General features: G+C 35.3%; 1 protein-coding gene and 1 long non-coding RNA gene across 4 annotated transcripts in view; one reads left to right on the top strand and one right to left on the bottom strand.

Moving 5' to 3' along the window:
* Nucleotides 1-1,155: 1,155 nt before the first annotated feature.
* Nucleotides 1,156-23,361, bottom strand: part of LOC149735831 (uncharacterized) — a 34,303-nt gene continuing 12,097 nt past the window's right edge. Inside the window, exons 2-7 of one of the 3 annotated variants that reach the window (XR_016385054.1) lie at nt 18,419-18,549; nt 15,633-15,778; nt 11,751-11,836; nt 2,152-3,586; nt 1,613-1,659; nt 1,156-1,283 (exon numbers count right to left, since the gene is read on the bottom strand). This is a non-coding gene — a long non-coding RNA (uncharacterized LOC149735831). Of the gene's footprint in view, nt 1,284-1,612; nt 1,660-2,151; nt 11,837-15,632; nt 15,779-18,418; nt 18,550-20,191; nt 20,332-23,361 lie in introns of those variants that run through there. The other 2 variants (XR_016385053.1, XR_016385052.1) reach the window with 2 other exon arrangements.
* Nucleotides 3,141-20,218, top strand: LOC149735833 (putative ATP-dependent RNA helicase TDRD12). Its single transcript, XM_089878305.1, has 35 exons — nt 3,141-3,272; nt 3,457-3,600; nt 3,808-3,938; nt 4,158-4,277; nt 4,609-4,673; nt 4,867-4,952; nt 5,297-5,397; nt 5,713-5,806; nt 6,065-6,177; nt 6,442-6,555; nt 6,968-7,049; nt 7,400-7,631; nt 7,921-8,068; nt 8,274-8,478; nt 8,726-8,980; nt 9,218-9,417; nt 9,979-10,114; nt 10,400-10,516; nt 11,042-11,216; nt 11,682-11,806; nt 12,260-12,375; nt 12,686-12,806; nt 13,149-13,289; nt 13,647-13,807; nt 14,099-14,207; nt 14,754-14,882; nt 15,190-15,288; nt 15,640-15,806; nt 16,137-16,714; nt 16,962-17,191; nt 17,486-17,653; nt 18,390-18,592; nt 18,941-19,085; nt 19,258-19,351; nt 19,681-20,218. Exons 1-35 carry the CDS (start codon nt 3,216-3,218, stop codon nt 19,740-19,742), a joined length of 5,223 nt encoding a protein of 1,740 aa, XP_089734431.1. The 5' UTR covers nt 3,141-3,215; the 3' UTR covers nt 19,743-20,218.

Raw genomic sequence — 23,361 nt, 5'->3', positions numbered from 1 at the left:
ATGTTTGTGTTTACATACGTCTGCCGCACACACGATTTTTGTTGTTCGTGAGCGGCGTGACGTACATCAACGATGACGTCAATAAAGGGAAACTTCAATAACAGTTAAGTGTTTACCACATATCGAGTTAATATACTGATACCTTTGGTATGCATTAAACTCCTAAATCGGTTCAAATTTCTCGAAAATGTTTATCATTTTGCCGATGGGCGATGATACCCTGCGGGTGTTTTTCGCTGTTCGCAGCGAAAAATAGGCTGTGCTATGTATATTCTTTGGTCGCGATAAAAAATACGCTTTTATACATATCTAGGCAAAGTTTAAATCCTAAATTATAGTTCAATCAGTAATTTAACTTCTATAAACTACATTTCTAACCTGGAGTCTATTCATGCATAATCTTTGAATTTTCCTCTTTTTGTTTATGACGTAATTATGGGTAAATTCCCAGATTGAATACAATTTGTTCGAATTTCAAAATACGTATAGATAAACTTATTTGGGGAGTCAGCAATAACACAGTTTTTCCACATTCAGCTTATAGGAACCATACTTCAATAGTGGCATATTTAAATGGGTATTTAGTTAACATTTAAATTGTGTACGTGTTTAGTATACACTCTGTCTTGTAACCGACATATCACGCAAAACCAACATGTTGGCTACCCTCATATGACTACTTGCTGAGGCCACTGCCTTAATCCAGAAACACAAAAATGCCGAGTAGTTTAACCTACTTTATGACTCTTGGAGTCGACATAGGTACACGGTAGTCGACATAGGTGACGCACTGTCGCGATTACACCAGAACATTTGAAATATGTGTCTGCTGCAGCGTGTTTGTGGCGTGATCGCAGTACTCCACTTATAGAGTAATTCTTAATTAAATATTTACAATTTAATTTGAGTTCAAGGTAAAATGGGTTCAACAGCAGCTCAGATTTTAACCGGTGCCCTTTTACAAACATTTTATTAAAAGTGTGTTTAATCAACCAACTTTAAACACTTTTCCAAATTAGTTTTAATCATAGTTAATATAATTAACGTTGTTTTTTACCGAAAGCTGATTTATATTTAAATATTGTCGTTTTGTAAATTCTTTTAGTTATTTTATTTCTTTTGATCTTCATTATCGTATGTAAAAAGATAATAAAATTTATTTTTTTGCACTTTATTTCCTGGCAATGCCATTTGCCTTTTCGCAGCAATTTTTTCTTTCAAGAATTTGCTGTGTTGTATTTCTGTAGAAATCTAGTTCTGCATGTTCAAGTGCTGCAACAACTCTGTAAACATAAATGTAGTAATAATGATGTTAAACGCAAAGGAACATTTATCTCGCGCCGGAAAACGACAGCTAGCAGGCAAAAGGCGGGTGTTCTGTGTATATGTGGCTGACAATTTAGACAACCCATTAATGATCACTGAGTTAGAGCAATTGCCGTTGTGTGTCTTGCCCAGCAACACATACGTCCACAATGGTAGCAGCAACAAGCCTTCAATTCATCACCTCTGGATTGGAGGCATGCGCCCTAACCAACTGCGGCACGGCGCATCTATATGTGCCACATTTTCCGGCCACGCGAGGATAAAGCAAATTACAATTATCGCATACCAGCTCCGTCTTTGTTGGAAAAATCATCAGCTTGTTCAAGGGACTTCCTGAAATACAACGGCATTTAAACTATTTGAAAGCTTAGGTTTGATGGTTGCAAATTCGTAAACGCGATGTTGCCCATATAACTGTGGAAATTTCGTGAACCTGACGCTGGTTTTATAGTGCTTATGAAGATAAAACTTTTCATAACGAAATAACATTCAGAAAAAGGTGCCACAAACTGCGTATTATCGAATTTGATTTTTGTGAATACATTCTTCGTAATGTTTCATTCGTAGTTTTGTTACGTGTTAAAATTACTTAGGTTACGTGTTAAAATTACCTGTTTTAAAGAAATGGTAGAAGAAGATAGGACACCTTTTCGTTTTATTGTCCAATGTGGTGGTAAAGAAAGAACGTTTATAGAATAATAAAACCGTATCCTCACGACTCCGATAGACCGTTGTTAATTGTTTAAAACACGATCGGAATATTTGGATATTAAGACGTCCCGTTTTCCCCCACCCTACCATATATAGATAGCATTTAATATTTACTCGTTATCAGATAGCTTCTGGTCCCAATCAAAAGTCCAGCGTCTTCGTCTTCGGCCACATTCAGATAGATTCACTGCAGAGAGAACTAGACAGATGAAAAGTACAAGTTTGCAGTTCATTTTCTTCGATATCAGTTTTATGCAACTACGAAATAATTAAACGTTCTGGTGGAGCTCTTTTATAAAGTGTCTGTAATAATTGCCAACAGGGATAGATAGGCAAGAGGAAATAATCTAACATCCGATCGTGACTTGCCAATGCTCCATACTGTACATCGGAGAATGCCTCATCGGCCTCGAGCGGAACTCGAATATAAGCATGCGAAAGACAAAAACTAATTGCGCTACGCGGTCGTACCATATGCCAAAAATGTTTCGAATACCACTAAAATTGTAAGCATACCACTTTAGGTTTATTAAGTTGGCATATGGACGAATAATTCTTTTGTTTAAACTAAACAGATTGGAATGAATCTAACCGGTTTATTCTTGCATGGCGGGGCAGCGACAGTCGTTATTAGAAAGGTGTTCTGTTACATGCAACTCTTATAGAACTTTACCAAAAAAGCGCAATGGGAGATACAGACGACCACAACAGTCGGAATGATGACATTTGTAGAATTAACCCTCGAATCCGTTTTTTTTTGTGTAGGATGCGAGCGCTCCAGTCACTGTGGAACAACACCAGAATAATAACACTTTGTATATCTTTAAATATGATAACGAAACACCTTCCGCACATAATATTTAAACTACCTGATCGTGTTTTGAACAATTAACAACGGTCTATAGGAGTCGGGGGTTTTTGGTTTACTACCAAATTGGAGGAGAAAATACAATGAAAACGTGTCCCATCTTTCCTCACCCTACTGTACCCTTTTAATATTTACTTTATCAACTATATAGCAATTTTAAGAGTTTATTCACGCATACTCCCCATTGATTAGAAGTACATTGTGCTTTTTATGCTCATTGTATTTTCCCGCAAAAGTTGTCTTTACGTTTGCAAGTTTGCATGCGTTTGTGCGATTTAAAAAAAAACTGTTCGTTATTGTTTGTTGATGTATGAAATCTGGTGCTCCTGTTCCAGGAAAAATGTCTATGGACGTACTTATCAAAACGGTACGTACGTTAAAATTTTGGTATGATGTTTGTTCAATTTCGTTAACATGTTGTTTGAATGCCGAATGCGCCAATATACATATTAACATAACTTAAGCATTGTATATGTTTATGTACAGGCTAAGACAGCTAAGGTACATAGTCACATTGCAAATTAATTTACCTATTTACCCAATTTCTCTAGATCAAAGACCCTTCTTCTTTTGTTGGTGTTAAAGTCAATGCATCAGCTGACGTATCATTTGTAGCTTTATTGAAAGAAGTGAACGACTATTACAATGATTCCCAGATGTTTAAAGCAATTGTCTCAAACCCTAAAGAAGGAATGGTAAGATTTTGAATGGGTATGCACATGCTCTAGTTTACAGATTATAGAAGTGACAAATTATGGAAAGCATTTCTTCACTTCGTTCGTTAAATAACATGATCTTTGCTATCATTTTCAAAGTGATAAATAAAAATTCTGTTATGTTATCACTAAAATGTTGTAAACAAAATCATGCGAATCAATACATCTTAACAAATACATTAACAGCGATGTATTGTGTCCATCCCACCACTATGGCATCGAGCAAAAGTTGACACAGTTTTAGTTTCAACCAATGGATTCCAAGTTCGATGTTCGCTGGTGGATGAAATGTCCACAGTTGTGGTCTCAGCTAACAGGTTAGTTGGAAAATATTAAAAAATGAGGTTCTTTTTTAGAAGAAGTTAACTTTACCTCTTAAAGGTGAAGTTACATATGTGGTAACTGGTAACTGACAATGAGGTGTATGAAACTGAACACCCATAATATAACGACTGTCATTTCCCGGTCACATAGGGATAAAGCAAATTACATTCTTTATTCTCATTAGCCTACTATCTTGCTTAACACTTCCACAGAGTTTTTGTTACTCCAGAATGGGTGTGGGAGGTACCTGCCCAGGTAATTCACTTTGCATTGCATGGAGTTCGTCCTATGAGACTTGTAACTGATTATGTAAAAGATGAAGTGTTATTTGGGTAAGCAAGATAATAAGGTGTAAACCTATTTCAACATCAGTGTAAAGCTTATTTATTGTATTAAACTAACGAATGAGAATCACTGTGATAGGTATGTTAGCTAAAGAAAACATAGACATAGCACTTTTGGCAATGGCGTCATTTTATATTGTGGGGTACGCAACCTTTGATTTTCCAATTGTAATATAAATTTGGAATTGGTCATTTAATTGTTCTTCAAAATACTAACCTTCTCTTACAGCCTGTTACAGTTAACACCTTTTATTGTCGCAACCTCTGGAATTTTATAAAAGAGTTGTTTGGAAGTAATAAATGTAGTTTTTTTGTATAGGAGTGAAAACACAATGTGCTGGAGTGCTTCAGCAATTAAATGGTTTAAAAATTATGTTGCAAAATGTAAGTGTTTTTTATGATAGGCTACTGTGTATGTATTAATGTGTGTAGTAGTCTTCATGCATGTAGGTATTAATATGGTTAATAGTAATTACACCAAACACTGTTAACTCTAAAATATAAACTGTATATACATTTACACAATAAGGTTTACAGTCCATACGCTTTATTTTTTAACAACTGTTTTAATTGAAAGCACAAGGAAAAGTTGAAGTTAAAGTGATGGAAATAAATGAAGAGAATATTCACTTTGTTAAACTTTTCATGGTGGACAATATAACAGTAAGTTTCTTACTAATGTGAATGTAACTTGCTTGATCCTTGCGTGGCAGGAAAACGACAGTTCCTTTAATGTGGTTGTTTGACTTCTTACGCATTGTGCCTGCTGACTAGTTAGTATATATGTAACTTTGAGGGTGATTATTTTTCTTTTCTGTATGGTCGACAATTTAGACAGCCCATTTGTGACCAATAGGCTGAAGCAATTGCTGTTAAGTGTGTTTCCCAAGAACACGTATGCTCACACTGGTACCAGAGAGAAGCCTTGAACTCATAACCTCTGGGCTAAAGGCCTTCTCCTTCCACTGTGGCGTGGTGATATTTGTCTAAGTTTTATATTTTTTCAGGGATCACAAATTTGTCTTAATGAGATTTTGGTTAAAAACAAATTTGCTGTTAATACGATAGACTGTTTGGTAAAGAATGTACAAGGAGAAACACAAACAAGGTAAAAAAGTTCATGTATGCTCTGTAGACTTGGAAAAATAGAATAAAACATGGCACATGGGTCAAAATTGCTAAATACACCAAGAAAAAAAGGCAGGAATAGCTAGACTAGACACACGTTCCTAATATAAAACAAACTTATCGGTTGTAATGTTTACTATTTAATATAGTATGGGAAATTTCATGGCAGCCTACCCTTCCAGGTTTAGCGTCTATGACCACAGAAATATTCACATTAAAACAACAGCTCTTCTAATATGCACTGTGTCTTAGTTTTTTAAGCCTTCAGCACTTATAATTTAAATTTATTATTCAGAAATACAATGAAAACCAAGTGTGTGACACAGAACGGTCACTTGAACAAAGCCATCATACATTCTGAGGAAGTTAAGAATCAAAATGTGTTGAAAGTAAGTTTATACACAAAGAACACAACGTTAATAAAAGTTAAGTATGTTTGTAAATAGCATAAAATAATAAAACAAACCCTCTCCTCCCAAAGTAATTATAGGTTAAAAATATAATTTGTGGACGGACATGAGGTATGAAAAGGAGAATACCCATGTTATAAGTTTATAACAATATTTTGTTGCCCGGCCACACAAAGATAGATAAGTTCCATTCATTTATTCAATCAATACACTATACAAATGTTTCTTGCAAAACAGGAAAGAACACCAACATTGAGCAATAAAGGTCAGGTTAACAAACCAACAGTAAATCATATCAATGAACTGCCTATGTTGAACTCAATAAATGGTGTAAATCACATTCCAAAAAGGTGTGGTATGATTTATTTACATACTATATAACACTGTGAGCTGCTCCTTATAGGGTTTAACAGCCACCCCTTTTCAACAGTGCCCTTTTTATTAATTTTATTTTTATCATGTTTTAACAACTGTTGTTTTCTGTGTTTCCCATCTCTTAGCTGTGTTAATTAAATATTACCTTTGTTTTTTGAAATTTAAGAGATAAATAAAAAAAATGTACCGTATCAACAAAACAACAACAAAATTTTAATATTTGTATAAATTTTTCATAGAGAAAATTCAACTTTAATTGGACAAAGACTGGATATACCTGAAGATCTTAATTATGAAAAAAATGTTGATTTGTCAACTATTCCACACCCACAAGCGCCACAATCTTGTGTAAAGTAAGCTTCTTTATACATTTTATGTTTATGTCATTAAAGCAGTTGGAATTTCTGAATATTACGTCACAATTAAATTGGAAGTTTTTCCCTAAAAATAACGACCCACAAAGTTAGTTACATACACGGTAACTGGTAAGTGGGCATGAGGTGTATAAAACAGAACACCGCGTTGGCGCATTCGAACAACTGCCTTTTTTTTCTCTCTAAAAGAGTAAAATGGAAATTTTTAAACAAAATTTTAACAACTGCTATTTCTTCGCCACAGGAGAATAAATAAGTTACATTAAATCATTAATTTAGGGTTAGAAAGTATAGGGTCTAGGTACTGTTCGTGAGTTAGAAGTTAGCATTAATGATTTGTTAGCTTTTCAGCTTTGAAATGTAAACCAGTAAACTCTGTTAATATTTACAGTAGTTCACCAGTTGCTACCCCGTCATCATCTACATCACCAAACAGTGTGGTTTCTATTGGAAGAGGAAAATCCTTGCTTCGTGTAAGTTGCGTGTGTAAATAAATTGAAGACTTTACCATTAGTAATGCCTAAGGCTGGAGCTCAGTGGTTAGTGGACTTGCCTCTAAGCCAGAGGTTATGAGTTCAAGTTCCGCTGCTGCTAAGTTTTGTAGGCATACGTGTCCCAGGACAAGACACTTATCGGCAATTGCTTCAACCTAGTAGTCACTAATAGGTTGTCCAAAAATGTGTCTGCAATACAGAAAAACTTCACTCACAGGGGTGTATGAAACAGAATATCCGTGTTGTCGTTTCAGATAGTTTATGTCTCTTTTTGTGCTTTACTAATTACTATTATATATCCTTTTCTATATACATTTTTTATCTGCCAGCTTTCACTGTCGCCAAAACAGCAGTTAAATCTCAGCCCTCCTCAAGTTCAGCGTTGTATGAATGGAGTCGAACCTTTATTGTCTCATATAAAAACACCCAAGCCGTTAACCATAAATGTAAAGTCTGATCTTAGCAAATTAACCGAAGACTTAACGGGTGATGCACGGTTTACTGAGCGGTTGGTTAGAGTTATTCAAGCGACAAATACTGTTTCAAAAAACAAACTCCCAGGTAGGTGACGTGTAACTTGTTTTTTCTGTAAAATATATTTTCCTTTTTTTCTGCTACCAGACATGTAAATAATTTTTAATGACTCATCTGGTATAAAAACGTAGTGTATTTCTGATGTTTGCCCCACCAAGCAAGGATAAATAACTTACATTTATTTACATTTGGTAACTTGTAAACAAGCACATGATGGTTGAAACAGAACACCTGTGTTATAACTTATAACGACTGCTGTTTTCCACCATGCAATGATAAATAAGTTCCATTGGCGCATTCATGTACACCAACATAGGTGGAATGTCGCTTTCTGAGTTAAGACTTTTAAAGCTCGAGAAATTTCTGGAGGAAGAAAAGGCAGAGTTACGAGGCGAGCCAAAATTAGTCGCCAAATTGCGACCAGTAACATTGTGTGAGGAGGAATCTGAAGTTATAACTCAAAGGTATGCCAATCGCAAAGTAATGTTCTTTTTTATGTTGGCGAGGTCCTGTAAAGATGCTGGCCCATTACCCTAACCCCCAATTTGGGCAAGAGTTTAATTTAGCAAAAATTATTTTTTATGTTTTTCTAGGTACTGGTATATTCTTTCTAAATCACCTGTTTTTAATTCCGTTTTTTTTTTTTAATTTTTATTTCTTTATATTCAGCCCACCAACGCAAGAAAAAGGCCCTCCTGTTAAACCTCAGAAAATAAACTTGAAAAACAAACCAAAGGAATTATTTGTTAAAAAGTTGCTGAAAAACCAAAGAGAAAAGAACAACGCCATGTTAGTACATGGTGTGGAACCACCAAACCCTATCCCACTATTCTGTAGAGCCCCATTTCCAGAAAGTATGGTCACAAAGTTGGAGGTAATGAAGGAATTTAACTTATTTAACCTTGCATAGTGGGAAAATATAACGCGGGCGTTCTGTTTCATACACCTCGTGCTTACTTATGAATTACCACGTATGTAAGTTTTAAATTGATTAACTTTTCTTTTTTAATGTATGGCTGACAATTTAGAAAACCCACAACTGATTACCCCAACAACCCAAACACCAGACCACTTATTTGTATAGAACTTTAAACATATGTAACCCCTTTACTTCTATTCAGTCAAGTTTAAGATACCGTGGTCCCAGATCCATCCAATCCTATGCATGGCCCGCTATACTGGATAAACGTAGTTTGGTTGCTCTGTCCCCCACTAGTGGTGGGAAAACCCTCGCTTACGTGGCACCAATCGTTACCATGTTACAACGGCGCAGCGTAGCTCCCAAGAGTTGTAAATTGAACCCAATCCAAGCAACATTCATAACACAGAGAAGTCCTAGTGTTGTGGTCCTATGTTCTACATGGAGGAAAGTACAAGTAAGGGAACTTCTGATATATTGCTTTATATCAGCGGTTACCAAACTTTTCTTAAAAATTTGCCTGGTGGATCATTTAAATTATTTCGATATTTTGTAGCCCAATAAGAAAAATGCAAAAATACCTTTTAAAATACAGGTGTCTTCTTAGTGTCAATACATATAAATGTCTTCTCATACACCAGACACACATAATGTATATTATCAAATAACCTAAACCCAATTGTAAAACCAACAGAGCGTGACTGACATGTTTGACATGTTTATGTCCGATCGTGACAAGGAGGGTCAACAGCCCCATCGTGTGATAGGGATAACAGGAGGACCAGAAGTGGAAAATGAGAGATCTGTTGATCTGATCCTTGGATGTAGCGTCCTAGTTTGCTCCCCTTATACTTTGATCAGGATTTGTAGAAACAAGTCAGTGGACTTGACCAGGTAGAACAGCATATAAACAATGAATGTAGGTGGTATCTTATATATTTATTCTATTCATAGGCGTCTAACCTGGGGTGGAAAGGTAGACAGGCCTAACCCGACATTTTCTGAGCTATATTAAATATTACACATTGGAACCAAATTAGTTCTATAAGAATGTTGGTATAACTATCTTTGCCTCTCCTGCATTCTAAAAAGTTTCCCATAATTTTATTCTACATGGCTAAGGTCCTACAATGTGGCACTCCATGGGACTTGAGATATGGGGTAGAGATTGCTTATTACTCTGGCACCCATTATACCACTGGGTAGGAGCAATGTCTGCCAATTGTCTTGCTAAATGACACATACATCTGTCAGTATCGAGCATCAAACTTTGGATTCTTTACTTATGCTTGCAAACGCCTAACCACTCTTTTTATATTCTATGTGGGAAAGGTCTCGCAGCGTGCCATGCCATAGATTCTTGGATTTAGGCCTAATGATGTGTCTATAGTAATCCTGACCTAAATCCAACACCACTATCCCAAATTTCTTTCTTTATGATTTGATTGTCATCAGACTTGAGCAATTAGTGATTGATGATATTCACACACTGGTTGAAGCATTTACTGAGCAAGTAGGAACCATCATGAGAATGTGGATGGAAGTTTTACGTGACCCTGATAGACCGAACATACAAGGATTCAAACCACAGGTATTTATTGGTTTGTGTGGTCTATACGTGAATATGTATGAGCTGGTAAAGAAGATAAGTTGTGAAAGTGAAAGCTCTTCTGGAGCGCATATGAAGCATAGTCTTGGATAGTGGCCAGAACCGAATGGGATTTTTTTGTTTTTCCCCCAACAAATGTATTTTTAAGGGGGGTAGGGTCGTGGCCCTCAAGTTAAGTAAAAATGCTTCTACTATAACATGCTTTTTGTACAGTATATTGAGCATAAGACATGCTTTTAAAATATGAAAGTAATACATTCTGCTTAGGTGCTGGGATTTGGAATACAGTGGACTACTGGTGTGAAATCTTTCATGAAAACGTTCATGAATAATCAATCATTGCTTTATATAAGCCATCCATTGGAAGCATCTGTTTTTGGAAAGGTAAGGATGATCATAGACTTGTTGAAACTAAAACTTATATCTTCTTGAATGAATAAATGGATGAATGTAACTTATGTATTCATTTCTGGAAGGTGTACTTGCAATAATATGCATATAACTTTATATTTAAGATGTTTTCCTCAACCAAGCAAAATGTTTGTTACAAAATAATAGGGAATCACCTATGAATTCATTGCATCATAATAGCGACTGTTGGACCTTGTAACTAATTACGACATAATAGAAATTCACATGCCGATTGCTTGCGTCATAATAGCGATTGACTTGTTGATTATTTAGCCTACAGGTTTTTAAAAACATGTTTAATGTTTGCCTTTTTACGAATGCGATAAATAAAGTATTGATACGTTTGCAATCAATACTTGGTACGCGTAGAAACGCTTTTGATTTGGCAATAAGAATGAGGGGCTAAATGGCTTAGGCCTAAGCGTCAGAAACTTGGTATGCCTCATACCCAGGATTGCCATGCATGGGTCAGATATATAACAGTAAATCAACCCACAGGTACAGCATCATACCATTATAACTTCCAACACATCAAGTTATAACAGCCTACTATCACTCATACAACACTATGAGGATGTCAGAGCTGGAGGGGTAGCTGTTTATGTTAAAGACATCAGCACTTTAACATCACTTGCTCAAGCATTAACTGCATCCAGTATACATTGTATTACAGGTATGACTATTCACTTACATTTCAAAATAATCATAATACAACAATTTAGAAGGAGTTTTCATTGTTTTACCATGGATCTGGTTATAGGGCTATGGTTTTTATCAAATATGGAATAATATTGCTATAATTTAGTGTATTTACACCCATATTTTTTAAACATAGTAAACCGCATTGATAACACGACTGCAAGGTTGGAGCAATTGTCCTTTAAGTATATCCTGCACAAGGATACATACTCCCACAATGGTAGGAGCATCAATCCTTGAACCCTCTAGATTGAGGCAGACATGCTAACCATTGGTCACAGCGCTTGAGTATATTTGGCTCTGCTCTGTTTTAAAAATGTCAGTATAGGCTTCACTAACATTACACCAACCTAGTAAAATTGGCCTAAGTCCTCAAGGACCTCGCCCATATTAAATAGATTAGACACCCTTTACAATACTCCTATATATCTTACTACAGCACATGCCTGTATGGAAGATGCGGAAATACAACAAATACATGAACTTTTTACGGACGCTTCTAACTCACCTGTCCTCGTGCTAACTGACGATGTCATTCCTTATTTGGACATTGACTCAATTCAGGTGATTCCACTTTTAACTTGCTTTTCATCTCTGTAAAAAAATGAATTTTATGCCATTACCAAAATTAATTATTCTCTATAGAAAGTAGACTTTATGTCATTTAACCAAATTAACTGTGATGGATTCTGTGGATTGGATTTAATGCAGTTGGACAATTCTTGTAACAAATAAAAGTCTGGATCAAGTGCTTCAAAATATGTAACAAACAAAAATCAAGTCCAGCGCATAGAGTACTTTGTTTAAAAAATAAATATTTCGCCTAAAATGGCATCATCAGTCTCTTATCAAAATAGAATCCCTTTTTACTTATTTGTTAACCTATTATTAAAGGGTTTAAAAACAAAAATTTAATGCAAAACCTGAATACTGATAAAGTTGTTATTTATAAGTTTATGTTTGTTTAGGAACATTGTTTAATTTAATAAAAAATATTAAATTCTTTTTTATTCTTAGATCACAATTCATTACAACTTTCCACCAAATAAACATGACTTTGGGTTACGTTTGTCACTTATGTCTTCATTCTACCATTCTACTGTAGACAAGGATAAGAAGAATGCTGAATGTTGGTATGTTTTGTGGACCTTTTATTTTCTATAATAATAATACTGGAATGAAACTTTGTGGTCTTTTTATTGTAGAAGCGAAGATTGAAAAGTATTTAAAACGGAAATACAGGATATAGCGACAAAACAACAGTAATTTAAACAAGATCACAGTAAAAACATTAACATTTAATTGGAAGAAAACAAGCGTGGTCTCTACACCTAGCAGACAAACAAGCCATTTATGTCAATCATCATTTACAAGTTAAACTTCTAATGGAAACAAAAGCATGTATGCATGGTTAACTAATACTGCGTATATTTAATATTCTAGCTCCTACATGTTCTTCTCTGAGGATAATGCGGCGCGTTCTGTTGGTTTTGTTAAATTTCTTAACAGAATCAAACAACCTATACCCGTTATACTAAAGAAACTTGCTGTTCAATCTATTGAGGTTGTATGATGTTTAATGTTTCTATTTTTATTGTGTTAAAACATCTTGCATTACCAACAGCAAGGGGTTAGCTGTTTTTTAAAGCTGAGATGCTTAAACATATAAGATTACCTCTGTTTTAAAAGTTGGGTGACAGGCTTGCCCTTACAATATGTTAACATGGTATGTACGAACTACTGATTGTAACTTATTTATCCTTGCTTGATGGGGCTACAACAGTCATTATAACACGGGTGCTCTGTTTCATACACCTTGTGCCCGCTTAAAAGTTACCAAATATTTAACTTTGAGGTTGAAAATATTTTTCCTTACATAAAAATACACCATAACTTTGTATTACAGGTTCATGAAAGCTCAAAACAGGATCTGTTATTATGCCCCTTCTTTCAAGCTTATGGGGCATGCAGAGATATAAATGTATGCGGGTACAGACATGTTATTTCATCATTGGACAAGCCTAATGTTGGAACCAAATACAGCCAGGTTGTTAAACTTTATTTATAGGTTTGTTTGTATGGATATATGTGTCTTGTGTTGGAGCACAATGTTTAGGCACCTGCCTCTAATCTAGAGGTTACGGGTTCAAGACTTTTCGCTGCTACTATTGTGGGCGTATGTGTCCTTGGGCAAGACACTTAGGAGCAATTGCTCCAACCTAGTGGTCACTAATGAATTTTTCCAAATGGTCAGCCATACATAATAAAAGTACAAAATTCTAAAGTAACATGTATGATAATTCGGTAAACTGGTGCGAGGTGAAGAATTAGAACACTCGTGTTATAATGGCTGTCTTGCCCCCCGTGTGAAGATAAATACAAGTTACATATATTTCCATCTTAGGTTCCCACCTCTGGCCACGTGCGTGTTAAAGTGACATGTATAGTAAATGCTACACGATATTATGCTCGTCTCATGAAACATAGAGACACCATATCAGGCGTTGTACGTAACATAGAAGGATCGTTTCAAGAAATATCAAAAGATTTGATCCAACACTTCAGGTAAGGTTTAGTTATTCTTTCATTTTTTTAATGCCACATACCGTTTCAAGGCTAGGGACTGCTACTATTGTAAGCCTATGTATCGTTATGTGATGTCTAAATTATCAGCTGTACAGTAGAAAAAAAATATATATAGTTTTTGAAAAATATAGTTTTTAATTGTAAGTGTGTTTTAACAAGTATTGTTTTGTCGCTATATCTTATCTTTTCGTTTAACATATTTTTCAATCTTCGCTACCATAATTAAAGAGACAAACAAATTTAATATTAATATTTCATTTTATGTCACAGCACACCACGTGCACCATGCTTGGAAATCAAAAGAGGAAAACTTATTTGTGTTAAGTTGGACAACATGTTTTACAGGGTTGTTCCATTGCAACAAGAAAGCTGTGATGATGTCAGTATTATATTATCATGGTCATATAGTATCTGCATTTTAACAATGTCATATAGTATCTAGCACAAAGAGTTTAGCAACTTTTCACTGCTTTTCTTTTATAATATTTTAGGAAACCTGGGGTGACATTGGTAAAATGCAGTTACATTCATAGTTGTCAAATATAGGAAACCTGCTGTGTTGAATGTAATATTCTTTGGCTCTGCTTGTTTGTATAAACACCCAACAGCAGAGGAAAACCTGTTTTAGGTCTAAAAGTGGGGGTGCTAAAGTATAATGTCACCCCTGTTTTAAAATTTCGGGTAACATGTCCAAAGAACACCCATGCTACTCCTAACATGCAAAAGCCCCAGAAGAAATAAGAAAGAGTTTAAAAAAAATTTTTTTTAATTAAAAATTGTTTTTTTTTTTACTTTTTAAATCTGACTGCTGCACCTAAGACCCTCCTGGGGGCGCCACTGACTACATTTATAAGTTTTATAACATATATATATATATATATATATATATATATATACTTGTATATATTCCCATATATATCAACAGGTTAAATGGCAAACAGTGATTGGAGTGTATAAGGCTCGCGTACGACTTGTTGATGTTGGAACACAAGCTGTAGTTAATGTGGAGAATCTGTTTGAATTACCTCAACATTTGGTTGACATCCCATATCAGGTATGTTTATTATAATTAGACTTTTCTGGATTTGTATAAAATATATAGGTATATTTTTTAAAGAAAGGCGCTTTGTTTTGTGTCTGGTGGTATATTTTTTAAACATAGAAATTGTCATAAGGTATTTATTCTCGCGTTGCAGAGCAACTACAGTTGTTATAACAGCAGTTTGCGTTTCATACACCTTATGCCCGCTTATGTAACTTTGTTGGTGATTTTTTTGAGAGTTATACTTTTCCCAATGCAGTCACCTTATTAGTATAATTTGTCATAGAAGTGAATTTAATTTATAACCAACCCTATGCAGGCAATAGAAGTTCGTGCATGTTGTGTTAAACCACTTGACAATGATATTGAATGGCTGATGCAAGCAAATGAACTTGTGCATAATCTTATATTTGAAAAGGTGAGTTTTGGCCAACACGCTGCTGTATTTGTCTCTTCGATTATGGTAGCAAAAATTTAGAAATATTCAACGAAAAGATAGGATATATAGCGAAAAAACAACAATTGTTAAACAGACTTATGGTTAAAAACATATTTACATTTAATTGGAAGAGAAATAGCTGACAAATAAAAGAGCCATTTTATGTTTCGTAATTTCCAACTTCTAATTTTTTAATAAACCTACTTAAAATAAGTTGCAAAACAAAACCAAGTCCCCTAAAAGCACATCATGCCTTGTAGCAACAGCAGCAGATCATTAAATAGTTTGTTTTAAAGCTAAAAATCAATGTTTTAATAATTCACCTTATAGGAGATTGAAGGCAACATTGTGCTTGCACTTGGCCATACTATTTGGTTGAAACCGGTTGTGATCCGGTCTAAACTGCCCAAAACTGGTGTTGTTGTTACTGACTGTGACATCATAGAGGAGCTTGTTTCATCAGGATTGGCTGTGAAGAATACAGATCATGTTAAATGGTAAGTTTGATTTTTAATTATTTTATTACTAAAGTTAGCGTGTCTGCCATGAGCCCTGGGATACAGGTTTGAAGCTCGATGCTGCTACCATTGGGAACGACTCTTAACAGAAGTTACTCCAACCCATTGGTCACTTATGAGTTGTCGAAATAGTCAACCATATATAAAAAAAAACAAAAATAAAGGAAACGGTTACAAAGTTACCTATGTGGTAACTGGTAAGCAGGCACAAGGTGTATGCAACAGAACACCCCTGGTATAACAACTGTGGTTGCCTTGCCATACAGAGATAAATAAGTTACATTCATCACTAGTATGTTTTTGTTACAGTTTACTGGAGGCTAGCTCGAACAAAATCATAGAAATAACAGAAAATGCTTCCAACACGGCTGGTTTGAAAACTGAAAATGAAACCAATTTTGAGGAATTAGAAGTTTTTGAAAATGAAAATTTGAAAAAAAATCTTGATGGTCGAAAAGAAAATGCGTCAAAACCCGAAGAAATAAAATATGCGAGTCCAAGTCCAAGCCATGCAGAATTAGAAGATAAATCTGTTTCCAGAGATGTTGTTTCACAATTAAGGGCACAAGTACCAGATTCTGCTGTGAAATGTGGTGGTTCTCCTCATAAAGAAATTGAAATGGGAAAGAAAGAAGAAAAGGCCGATTCAGAAAAGTTTAAAAAGGTTGATAAAATGGAAGTACGGTCGGCATTAGAGCAAAATAAATCACCAAACCAACACAATAGAGATATGGGAAATACTTTGAGAGTTGCTAAGCAAGAGATGCCCCGTTTTGTGAATGGGATTAATTCTCATATGAAAAAAGGGGAAAATGTGACCGTAACTCCCGTGAATGTTGAAGGTCATGAAAGTGATCGTGAAAAAAGACTTCACGGAAGTAAAACTGGTAAGTTGGTTATAACCATATAAAGATATAAAAATCATGTATATGTAGTTTATAGAAGTACAGTTTGTTTGTTTGTTGTTATGACATAGCAAATTTCTTGTATATTGCACAAAGTTACATACAGAGTAACTTGTGAGCGGGCTAGAGGTGTATGAAGCAGAACACCAATGTTATAACAACTATCGTTTTACTACCATGCTGGGATAAAACAAATTACATTTATTCATTCATCAATTCATATTCATAGTAAAAGAAACACTTCAAAATCCACCAAAAACATCATTAGAGGATTGTAGTGGGATCGTGTACCCTCTCTGTGTGGAGTATTTGGACCAAAGTTGTGCAAAAAAACGAAATCAACTTGGTGAACATATTTACATTATATGTTCCGAACTACCTGAGGAAATTACTGAACGTGATTTGGTTTACCTTATGAGATGTTTGGGAGCTACAAAATCTCGTGAAGAGAAAATGCATGTAAGTTGTTTGATTGAATGTAACTTATTTATCCTTGCATGGCGGGGTATTGACAATTGTTATAACATAAGTTTTCTGTTTCCATACACCTACCTACCACTTACCATGTATGTAACTTTGTGAACTCTTGAGTACTATTTTATCACTATTTAGTATTTATATAATTTGTGTAGTAACACTATATTCCTAAATGGCCAACCAAATTTTCAGGTCTTATGCCATGCGGTAGGACCTCACCCACATAGAAAATTTATTTACTAATCATTTCTTAAAATTTCACATTCCCATATTTAGATCTGTGGTTCCCTGTTGTCACTGGCCCATTCATTTGTTCCTATTGAAGAATTCATTGATATAAAGTTGCTAACAACAATTGTGTGTGACGAATCATTAAATGGGAAAAATGAACTTCAAATAATTGTTCTTACACTTCTAAGCTTGCTACTTGTTGAGCATAAAAAGGTAACTTATTTTTATCCATACAGTAGGGTGAGGAAAGATGGGACACCTTTTCATTCTATTTTCTCGTCCCATTTGATTGTAAACAAAGAACATTCAAAGAATTATAAAAACTGTATCCTCACGACTCTCGTAGATCGTTCTTAATTGTTTGAAACACGATCAGAATATTTGGATATCATGTGGAAAGGTGTCCTGTCTACCTTAAACCTACTATATATTCAAATACAGATATATAACTGCTTTTCATATTTTAATTTAATGTGTAGTGTTTTTTCATGAAGTTGTTTCGAATATTTTGCATGTGTGATGTGTTAAAGGCTTTATTTAATTTCAAAAATACATATTTATCTATTACATTTTTCCCATTGTTTTTGGTGCATCTATATATTAGGCATTTTATTACACCTAAGTTATGTTACTTATGTATATTATAAGTATTTGTAGTGCCGTGGCAAAGTGGTTAGCTCTCCTGCCTCTAATTTAGAGGTTACGGGTTCAAGGCTTGTCGCTGCTACCATTGTGGGCATATGTGTCTTGGGCAAGACACTTAACAAAAATTGCTCCAACCCAGTGGTCACTAATGGGTTGTCTAAATTGTCAGCCATACATAAAGACAAAAAAATAAAAATAAAATAATCATCTCAGATTATGCTGATACAGATTAACCTTGCACATAGTATTGGTTGTTAAAATCTTCTCATTATAGCATTATAACATTATCAATTTAAATTGACAGTTGCCAGAAAAACAGCAAGAAAACCTCACCCAAGTTGCTTGTTTGTTGGTAAAGTATTTGGATCTTGTTACAACATCAACAGAAACAACTGGTTCATCCAAATTAACATCAAAACTTGTCCATGTTATTAACATGGTGTGTTCTATCTCCAATGTTGCAACTGTTGAAGTGAAAAATATGGGACTTATTGAGATTCTCATAAGGTTTGTGTAATTAAACTGTTAGAACTTATTAAGCCGGCGCCGTAGCTTCTTTAAGTAGTTTCCCTGCCTCTCACCCAAAGATTATGGGTTCAAGGGTTGTTGCTGCAACCATATGTGTTCTTGGTCAAGACACTTAACAGCAACTGATCCTCCCTAGTGGCTACTAATGGGTTGTCTAAAGTGTTAGTTTTGGAGAAAAACAACCATTCACAAAGTTACATGTAAGCGGGCACGAGGTGTATGAAACAGAACATATGTTTTATAACGAGTCCTAACGACTGTCGTTTTCCCGCCACACGAGGATAAAGCAAGTTACATTCATGTAGGCTATGTTCATATATCTTTTAGAATTAAATCAACTGACACAACTGAAGTTCGAAAAAAGCTGTTTATGAAGTTGTTTACATGTGAATACGACAACACAGATGATGATATACACGCAACACCACAAGAACCAGAGTTACCAGATTTGGTTACAACAAATCAGAAACAGGTCCCAGACTATAACGTCTATACATATATTATATATATATATATAGAATACTTTGGTCTAGCAGTCACGTTTTTTAACACTTTCCTAAAAGTTTTTTACCTGTACCAAGTTTTAGAGACTCATTTTGTTGTTTAAATATTTGATTTCTTAATGAGTTTAACAATTTTTTTAGGCGTATGATTGTTTAAATTACGATCGATTCAACAGCATTGACACTGATTCAGTCACAACATGCAGACCTTACACACCTGTCTACGCAAAGTTTGGTGAGAATAATGATATAGGGATGTATTAATCTCGTGTTTATCTTAATAAAGTAAGACACATATGTTATAACTTGACAGTAGGCGTGAGTATGAATAAAACATGTATGTCTGGTGTATAAGAAGATCCTAATGTTATAACACGACAGTGAGCATAAGGTGTATAATGCAACATGTGTGTCTGGTGTATAAGAAGACATCCAGTGTCTGGTGTATAAGAAGACATCCAGTGTCTGGTGTATAAGAAGACACCCATGATTAACTTATAACTTGACATTAAGTATGAATACTGTTAGTTCTATTAATCAAACTAACAAAACCATTTATTTTAGATACAGACAATGAATCAACAGACAGCGAAACCGACACAGTTGAAGTGTTACCTGGATGTTAGTAACTGATCAAGATGGTTATAAATTAGCATGGGATCTAGTTTGTAATTGGTCATTCAAATGTACCGGGTTCGAATCCAGGCAAAACAATCAAATTTTTTGCAATAATAGAATGATGATCACTTATTTATCCCTGGTGTCAAAAGTTACACAACCATGTTACTTTAGATATTTATCAAGGTAGCACCCAAATCCAATGTTTCCTAATCATGTTTCCAACAATTACCAAAGCTCATTTAGAGTCGTGAGTATACTGTTATATAATTCTATAAATGTTCTTTGTTTACTACCAAATAAGACGATAAAAGAGAATGAAAAATTGTCCCATCTTATCCCAACCTATGTTAAAAACAGAACAATTATGTTAATATTCACATTCTTTTCTTACTATTGCCATAGTTCCGTTTAAGTACAACAGTTCTAAGTTTTATTTTTTTTTATTTTAACACACCTTATTTAAATACAACTTCTTTTCCAATTTCGTGTTGTTTTTAATAGCGGAAAAAACACAACGGCAGTTGCTCCAACCCATTTGTCACCTATGGGTCGTCTAAATTTTCAGCCATACTTTAAAACATAAAAGATAACCACCCACAAAGTAATAAACGTGATTTTCCATAGTGTGACCCTGCTACTATCGTAAACGTTTGTAAAGCGCTTTAAGAGTTACGTGTTCTTAGTTTATGTTACCGCTAGACGACACTGTAGAGCTGTTATTACTTTTACGGATCAAGAGTTGATTCTAGATTAGCGAGGTCCGCGTTTGTAGGATTTCATATTTATAACTACATTTCCATGCAGAATGCTTATAATATGTAATGCTATGTTAATAGCCTACATGTAGAATTAGAGAGGGTACCTCTCTCACGCTAAATACCCAGACGAACATTTTACGTTGGGATGAATGTAACTTTATCCTCGCAAGGCCGAAAACGACATTCGTTGTAATATGTGTGTTCTGTTTCATACACCTTGTGCCAGCTTCGGAGTTACCACCTATGTTACTTTGTGAGTGTTTTTCTTACTGGCCTAATGTTCATTTATAATAGTTTTAAACACAATATAGGTTAACCAATAGACTTTAAACAGAAATGCTCCCGTTTTAACCTTAACGACACACAAGCTTTAAGTTCAATGCGGAAATTCCAAGCAATTGGTAATCCTAAAATTTAAATTCTCCCTCATCATAATCATATAAAGGCATGGCAAACGTAATGTTATACTAACAACCGCGGTTAAATTTGATAGTCATATAATAGCTTTATTATTTATGAAATATTACACGCAATTTTCGGCTGCAACATGATCTGATAGCACGCGACTGGTCCATATAGCTTGGCTTGACCTATAACCTGCACAGTAGCAAAACATTTTAACTGGTATTGCTGAGTTCGGTAAGATGGGGTACCTTTGATATAAAAAATCACTCACAAAGTTACATAAGTGGTAACTCGTAAGCTGGCACAAGGTGTATATATATAGCAGAACATTCGTGTTTTATAACGACTGTTGTCCGGCCACGCGAGGATAAAGCAAGTTACATTTATTCGAAATATACCAAATTGTCTGATCGTGTTTTAACATTTAACAACGCTTTTTAGAGTCGAGAGACATAACAACTTGGAACCCAAAGACCATCTTACACCAGCCTAACTTTAACATTATTGCTGCTGTATCTAAACATAGGGCAAAAATAAGATTAAAATACTATTTACTATGTGCGACAAACGGTTGTTTGAATAAAACGTAAGCTTGTTTTTCAAGAACCTTTGAAGAAATGACGATGTTCGTAATATATTTGTGCTTACTGTAAAGTAATGACACAGTATGTGGAAGTGGCGATTACGGAAGCTATGATAGGCCGTACTAACTGCCAGTAATTGAAAATTGATGTTTACGTTTCAATTACACGAAACCTGAGACTGCTTGTAGGGGAAAATATATGAGATGCGCGTGGTTAGGTTTAGCTAGGTTAAGCGACCGTTAGAGTTGCTTGTTATTATAGCGTGCTGTCATACAACTTAGCAATCGAACCAATCATATTTATCAGAGTCAAAACTTCGCTTTGATTTTAACCGACGCAAATTGGGCCAGAGTGTTGCCAGATGTATAGGGCCTACACAATTGCGAAGCCAATTTAATGTCATCAAGTCGAAAAGTGACAGAAATGCTTCCATTGCCGCGACATCTCTGTAAGATTCAACAATTTACGTATGCGTGTTATCTACGGGGTTACTTGGAGGCTCATAAGTGTGGTAAATTTTATCTCTCGGAATAAACAAAAAGCGCTATCGGAGACCGAAAGGTTAGCCGTGCTTGTTTAAAATGCCAGTTCTGCGGTTGTGCTTTTGACAAATACAAGGACGTGATTATCAGCGTCGAAACTTGATGGATATCGCTGCGGCGTGTTTCGGAAATCATCAGCGTTATTTGACCAGGTGGATTCGCCTTTTCAACGCCTTGGAAGATTCGGCAAAAAATGAACAAGTAATTTACGCGAGTCATGTCACCTGCAGGAACATAAGCGTCCTGACGCCTCAGCTAACGAGACAACCCGGCCCGCCATGCAAATGCCACGCGGAAGGCTTGTTTGCCGTCACTAGTTATTCTGATGAATCTTATACGACCTACCACCCACGCTACAGATACGAGCGGCAAACTTCTGGTAAACAACAGCTAATGTCCACCTACAAAGCTAATGTCAAATTCGGGGGTGGAAACCAGAGAATAAATTAAACTGTTTTGTCTGGTAAACAAGTTTTACACTTTACGTTGCTACTTCGTTTTCCACACTTTACAGATACGGGATATTTTTACTACTGGAATTAAACAAGAACATTAACATAATTATGTAACCGTTAGTAATAAAACATTTTTTACAGAATTGTATACCTGTTGGTAATTGTTAATGCACGAATAACAAATTTGGGATATTATGATTTAACTCATCTTATCCCATAGTATTATAAAAAATATATATACAGTAGGGTGGAAGAAGGTGGGACATCTTTTAAATCTATTTCTCACCCCATTTGGTAGTAAACAAATAACATTAAGGGAATTATAAAATAGTATCCTCACGACTTCCATAGACCGTTGTTAATTGTTTAAAACACGATCAGGATATTTGAATATTATGTGGTAAAGGTGTCCCATCTTACCCCATTCTACTATATACTAAATTTACATAAAGCCTACTTAGTGTGACCCCTCATACCGCGACTTTACGATGCTACGCTTGGAATCTTTGTCCTGTATCTTGTAGCTGTAAATATGCATTGAACAAAGACTTGCATTGACACGCGCTTATTTCGCTGTAATTATGTCGGATTTATAGCGCGTAGAGCGCGTGGGAAGCAGCGGCGATTTGCGATGCATTTGTGGGCACGCCTTGTCCATTGTTGCTTCGTGTATTAGAATCATACGTAACTCTAATGAGCCGCGATCGTCGCTTAATTGCGCTTTTACTGCGTGCCGCGGGTACGTGTACGCGGGAGCGAACTCGCGGCTTTGTACATTCAGTGTGACGTAACATTCTCTACTATGACGTCACACTCGCATCCGCCGTTAACGCGATTTGCCATAAAAACGTCCAAATCATAAAATCGCGTTCCGGGCTAT

Source organism: Ciona robusta, chromosome 5 (assembly GCF_009617815.1).
Source record: "Ciona robusta chromosome 5, ASM961781v2".
In the NCBI taxonomy this organism is placed as follows: Eukaryota; Metazoa; Chordata; class Ascidiacea; order Phlebobranchia; family Cionidae; genus Ciona; species Ciona robusta.
This window is presented reverse-complemented; position numbering and strand designations above follow the sequence as displayed.

Bases quoted from the DNA above. Each gene is read 5' to 3' on its own strand.
- LOC149735833 (XM_089878305.1), top strand. From the start codon at position 3,216: ATGAAATCTGGTGCTCCTGTTCCAGGAAAAATGTCTATGGACGTACTT. The intron at 4,278-4,608 runs GTAAGCAAGATA...TTTTTTGTATAG, and splicing joins AAAGATGAAGTGTTATTTGG to GAGTGAAAACACAATGTGCT. The intron at 19,352-19,680 runs GTGAGAATAATG...CATTTATTTTAG, and splicing joins ACCTGTCTACGCAAAGTTTG to ATACAGACAATGAATCAACA.